Source organism: Cyprinodon variegatus, unplaced genomic scaffold, assembly GCF_000732505.1.
Source record: "Cyprinodon variegatus isolate N-32 unplaced genomic scaffold, C_variegatus-1.0 Scaffold373, whole genome shotgun sequence".
Classification (NCBI taxonomy): domain Eukaryota; kingdom Metazoa; phylum Chordata; class Actinopteri; order Cyprinodontiformes; family Cyprinodontidae; genus Cyprinodon; species Cyprinodon variegatus.
Window position 1 is genome coordinate 667,580 of NW_015150826.1, and position 5,883 is coordinate 673,462.

At 43.4% G+C, this 5,883-nt stretch overlaps 1 protein-coding gene across 1 annotated transcript; it reads right to left on the reverse strand.

Annotated features, from left to right (window-relative positions):
* Nucleotides 1-456: 456 nt before the first annotated feature.
* LOC107092286 (delta-like protein B) lies at nucleotides 457-5,207 on the reverse strand. The gene is made up of 7 exons (XM_015386663.1): nucleotides 4,937-5,207; nucleotides 4,609-4,848; nucleotides 4,091-4,148; nucleotides 3,737-3,994; nucleotides 2,355-2,716; nucleotides 1,998-2,214; nucleotides 457-1,855 (listed from the first exon to the last, which is right to left on the reverse strand). Exons 1-7 carry the CDS (start codon nucleotides 4,985-4,987, stop codon nucleotides 1,140-1,142), a joined length of 1,902 nt encoding a protein of 633 aa, XP_015242149.1. The 5' UTR covers nucleotides 4,988-5,207; the 3' UTR covers nucleotides 457-1,139.
* Between the last annotated feature and the right edge of the window lie 676 nt (nucleotides 5,208-5,883).

The following is a 5,883-nucleotide window of genomic DNA, read 5'->3' on the forward strand; positions in this document are numbered from 1 at the left end:
GTAATTATTTTCAAAACTTTCCTGGAGAGATACTAACTAGCTTAGCCTATTTCATCCATTTTTACCCCCTGCACACATGTATTTGTTGTAAATACAGACACTCCTAGACAAACCTAAATTAAACTCGGAACAAAATCTGGCTTCAGAAGCTGACACTGAAGATAACCAAACACAAATCCCGACAAGTCGTATCAGGCAGAACCTTTAGATCATGTGTGCAAAACTCTGAAAGCTCTAGATCACCTCTAAAAATAAAAAGAAGAAAACTATGACATCACCGTCGGTCAGAGGAGAGTTTTCAGATTTTTAAAGGAGGATTCTATGAAGAAAATACCAGCTGGATGAATAAACCATTAGAACAAATATTTAATTTCCAAAATTTTACCTAGACTCTGTTTACTCATCAGATTATAACCCCTGTAATCTCATGGTGCAGGTAGCCAAGGACAGGAAAGCTTCATCACACGTTTTATTCCCAAACACACAAAAGATTAACTTAAATAACATGAATGAAAACATGTAAAAGAACACAAACTTTGGCATGAACATAAAATGGCACATGAGTGTAAAACCACCACTAAAACATCATACTGTAGATATCATCAGAAGAAATGGCTCCTTATATCTGCACTTTTATCTTTGGGATATTTCATATATCCAGATACAACATCAAATGTCACAGTCTGCGCTTAGCATCATATAAATATATCTCTACATCTGTGATAATCAAGGTGAAGCTTCCAAATAAATAAATAATATAAAGAATAAAAAATGATGGTTCACACAACAAGGAAAAAATTGTCAAAGGAAGATTGAAATGCAAAAAAAAAAAAAATTTATACAAAAGAAAGTGAATGTACTGAAAATATAATTCTTCATCCTGCATTTGGTTTGTGTTGTAGGTCCTATCATCAAAAGGTCACATTATTTGTCTCTTTGGGTCTTAACATTGAAGAGCACAGGCCCATAAACGTTTTCAAATATCCTTATAACTTCATGTCCTTCATGTCAGACCTGAAATGTTTACACTGACATCTCTATCTGTTACTGCTTTGCTCTTCTTTTGACAAAGATAAAGGCAACAAGTGCTAAAATGTTTTTTTTTTTTTCCTGTATCAAAATGTGTGTTTTGTTCTGCTTCATCTCAGTCCTGCTGTAGAGCTAAGCATGGCCTCGTCCCTCCATACGAAGTCCTGATGCTCCACTCTGGCTAGGCTGCTCTCCACTGGGTTGTGCCTGTATCCCGGTCGGCCATCGGGGCAGAGGCTGAGGCGAGCAGTGCTGTTGCTGATCTTGAAGAGGCCATTTGGACTGAGGAAAGCATCCCTCTCACTGCCTCCCAGGTTGTTGACCGTCTCCAAGTCATTGTAAACTGCAATGTCTCTCAGATGCTTCCTTCCCTCCATCCTCCTTCTTCTTCGCCGCAGGAAAAGGATGCTCGCAACTAGAACCAGCACCAGGACTGCTAGGAGGCAGGATATGGTGACGGTGGTAGTCGAGGAGGCCTGGGAGGTCTGCCGCAAAGCTGGCTTGAAACTAGGTTGAAGTGTGAACTCACAGCTCGGACCCATGAAGCCCTTAGGACACTGACAGACGGGCCCTGTAAAGTGGGTGAAGCAGGTGCCACCGTTTTGGCAGGGACGGGCCCCGCAGGCATCTGAACGCACGCTGCAGTTCTTCCCAGTGAATCCCAAGGTACAGGAACAAGTGTAGTCATTCACACCATCCTGGCATGTTCCAGCATTTTGGCAGGGATTCAAGGCACAGTCATCGATGTTGATCTGGCAATTGGCCCCTGTGAAACCAAGCTGGCAACGGCACAGGATACTCTGGCCAAGGTCCAGGCAGTCACCACCTGAAAACGGAAGAAATTCAAAGTTCAGGAAATGGTGCAGTCTTCAAACTCTTGACTTGATAAATCCTAATAGAACAGAGCTTGTTTGTTTAAACTTCAGCCACAAGATGTCACCAGAGATAAGACTTCTGTCAGAACTCACCATTCAAACAGGGCCTGTTGCTGCAGCGATCCAGCTTCTTTTCACAGTTGGAGCCGGTGTAACTGGGAGGGCAGCGGCACGTGTAGCCCCCAGTCATCGTCTCCATGCAGGTTCCGCCATTAAAACAGGGACCATCTGCACAGGTCATGGCAATGATCTCACAGTTCTTTCCATAGAATCCCTGTGGGCAGGTGCAGGAGTAGTCGTTCTCCAGGTCCTGGAGACAGATCACAGATATAAAACCTTACTTACTTGATATATTTTGTAGTCAATCCAGTAAAAGATTAATAGATATCCGCTGGACAAAGTCAACCGGTAGACCTACCCAAACTTAGTTGGATTAGGGTCAATACTTACATTGCAGCTGCCTCCATTCTTGCAGGGGTTGCTGTCACACTCGTTGGTCTCCAGCTCACAGTTGGTTCCTCCGAAGCCGGGCCTACATGTGCAGGTGTAGCTGCCTTGACCTGTGTTGGTGCAGGTTGCCCCATTTGCACATGGCTTGTGGTTGGTGCAGTAATTGAGGTCCTGGTCGCAAAAGAGCCCTCCCCAGCCTTCCTGACAGTTACACTGCCATGGCTGGCTGCATGTCCCATGGAGACAACCTGGGTATTGCACACATTCATTGCAGGAGGGGCCCTGCCAGCCCATGCGGCATGTACAGCCCCCTGGGGCCTCGCAGTAGCCATGCTTCTCACTGCAGTCCGCCGAGCAGATGGCTAGAAAAGAAAGGGAGGGGAGGAGTAGTGATTACAATGGACACACCTTCTCAAACACACAGTCCCCCCACCCGTGTCTGAGCCCAGCCTCGTCTCAGACGTCGCTGTTGGTTAAGTATTAATCCAAGCAGCTGGCAGGCACACAGCCCAAGAATGAGGCTTTCTTTCATTTCCATCACACACACTGTATCACATAAACACACCCCACACACACTCACAGCCCCACACACACACATTCCTACTCAGAACACCCTGAAAAGTGTGCATTAAAGGGCCCACAACACTTTCTCTTATAGTAAGAGAACAAAAGGCAGATGGGACATCACAGATGTCCAATGAATGGAAAAGAAAAAACACATCACTCAGATAAAACCTTACAGCTCTAAAAGCTCTGGCCAGTTTTTCAGCAGTAGCTCTTTCTTCAAGAACATCAACAAATTTTGACACAGAAAGTAGGTTTTTCCGGTTTTCAATATTTTTGGACAACATGAGAACTGTAAGCAGGTTTAAAGTCATTTTGAGAGAGAGTCATAAAGGCTGTTGGCTCATATGGACTTTTTGGGGAGTAAAAATATAACTGAACATCTACCATGTTCCTCCCGGGGTCAGAGCCAGCCCAAGTTATGTCCTGAGTTGCTGCCAGGGGCCAGTAGAGAAACACATGCAGCAGCTTTATCACACAAAACATGGATCACAGAGCTTTTGGGTAGAATAGGTAAAATAAAGGCTGAACTTTCAAATGAGCTTCAAAAGTACAGTTTCAAGTTCTACAAAATGTAACAGGGTTTAGTGTTTAGAAGAGAAGATGTTTTAGTTTTAAAAGTGTAGATGCAAATTATTATAGTTTGATTACAATAATTCGACAATTTCTCTGTCCCTTTGGAGTCTGCTTCACAAGCTTGGGTTCATTTATATCTAGAGCTGTTCTTTAGTAAATCCCATGGAAAAAAATTTGGTCCCCTAAAATTGCTTAGGGCCTCACAAAATCTTGTTATGGCTTCATTTGTGAACTCCACTCACGCTCAGAGCAGTAGTTCCCTTTCCATCCCTCCAGGCAGATGCGGTTGCCCTCCTCATCGCAGGTGTAGTGGCCCAGCGTGTCGTCCCTAGGCCTGCAGTAGTCTGCACAGCCGTCCCCAAAGTAGTACTCGTCGCAGTAGACGTGGTAGGAGTAGCGCAGCTCACTCTGCTCGCCGAAGTGGACGTCCTGGGACCAGTCCTCTCCGATGGCAAGCCTCCTCCTGGTTGCCAAACGGCTCACAAGGTTGTTCTGGTTATCTAAGAAGGAGAGAAGAAAGTGGTTATGCTGTATAGAAGTAAAGACCAAAAACTCAAACCTTAATTTATTTCTTGTGTTTTTTGGGAACAACCTACCAGTGTACTCTGTGGGAGATTCTGCATTCCAGGCTTCAATTATCAATGAAAACGTTCCCTGAAACACATGAAGAGACCTTTCATTTATATTCCGCTAATGATGGGGTTGCACATTATCATTCAGAGCAGTATGATATTTGATGCACCTGCTCCTATGGCGACCAGTTGAATCAGGCAGGATGTATCAAGTCATCCTACCAGAGGAAGGTTTTACAGCTCTTTGGCAGCAAGAAATTAAAAGCAATTTTCTGCTCAGATGTTGGTAATGAAATATTATATCTACATTAAATATACCCACCAACAGGTCTATCAGGGTTTGGTCAGGCACCATGACCTACCAGCGGCCATCTAGGATCTCATGCTGTTAGCCAAATATTCAATAAAATGTAATAATGTGTAAAATCTGAGAACTGTTGCTATCTGTTAATTTAAGTGTTTTCAGAAGAGTATTGCGGTTCTTGGATAGTTTATGCCTGGGTAGAAAGGACGAAATAGATAGGCGTGATGGTTGGACTTACCGGCCATTTGAAGTGGAAAGGAACCCTGATAGGAGCGCTGCTGGAGATAGACGTGTGGTCCGCGCGGATGACGTTCGTGTGGCCGGTGCCAAATGTGCAAGGTGGCTCCGCTGAGATCACATCCTCCGGGTGCTTGAGGCAGATTCTGAAGAAGATGTGACAGTCTCTGTGTCTTCTGCAAATGCGCTGCGCCGTGTGGAAAGAGTGGATCTTCAACTCGAAAACACCAGAGGACCAAACCTGCAGCCGCGTAAAGAAGCATCATGAAAAAGGTGCGTAAATACATCGGAAGGGCGTTAACAAGTTAAAGCAATATAAACCAACTCACCACGTGCACTAAAACCAGGGCCAAAAGGCATCTCAGATGTAAATTTGCCATTGTGTTCGTAAAAATCAGGTTTCTGTTTAAATGGAAGTTCGCATGTGTCGCGCGGAATAATACCCAAACAGCAGGAGTCCTCGGAAGGTTTCAGTCTATAACTAAGCTAAAATCTCTTCAAGTTTAATCACTAAAAAGAGTGAGATCCGTTCAATACTTCCCAGTTCCCTCTGATCGCCTCCCTCTGTCCTATTAGGATGTTAGTGCTCACTTCTTTTGGCTCTGATGCATAAAGGCGCAAATGAGTTTTATACACTCAAGTCCTGCGCGTCACGCAGGAGAGGTGGGGCGTGCACAGACCTCAGGGGAGCTTATTGACAAACTGGAGCTGCTTGGGGAATTAGGAAACCCACATTACATCTGGCCTGGAAATCTGAGAAATATTCATAAGAAGCTGGCGTGTAGCAGATAGGCTTTTTAAGTATAAAGGGGAAAGCCGTTTTTTTTTTTTTTTTTTTTACATTTGTCCCTTGATTTTACGTTATTACATCATGTTCTACTCACCCATATGAGTTTTGTGTCATTTGGAGCCGTTCTACAGAGGCGTAGCCAGAAAATTTTAATAAGGGTGGCCATGCAATAACCATAGGCACCAAAACCTCACGGTCAATCTGTACTGTTCCAACAGGAAAATTAACAAGCAAAACTTCCATATTTTCTAAATAAAGACAAACTATACTTTCCCGCAGCCTTTGCAGACAAATAGAGGAATATATTCAAATATTTGTTCTTTCTACATAAAAGGTATAGTGGATAAAATTCTTTCAGGTTTGAGTTTTGGGTGAACATCTTTTCCATTGTCATTATTTACCCACTTTTATCAGTCATTATTCTGCATTAAATTGATATTTACAAATATTAATATCTAAATAAATTACTCATTTAATACGTTTTTA

What these genes read in the sequence shown, in the direction of transcription:
- LOC107092286 (XM_015386663.1), bottom strand. Translation starts at nt 4,987, where the DNA reads ATGGCAAATTTACATCTGAGATGCCTTTTGGCCCTGGTTTTAGTGCAC. An exon ending in CCCTGGTTTTAGTGCACGTG is followed by an intron (nt 4,849 to 4,936) that starts GTGAGTTGGTTT and finishes ACGCGGCTGCAG; the next exon opens with GTTTGGTCCTCTGGTGTTTT. An exon ending in ATCTCCCACAGAGTACACTG is followed by an intron (nt 3,995 to 4,090) that starts GTAGGTTGTTCC and finishes TCTCCTTCTTAG; the next exon opens with ATAACCAGAACAACCTTGTG.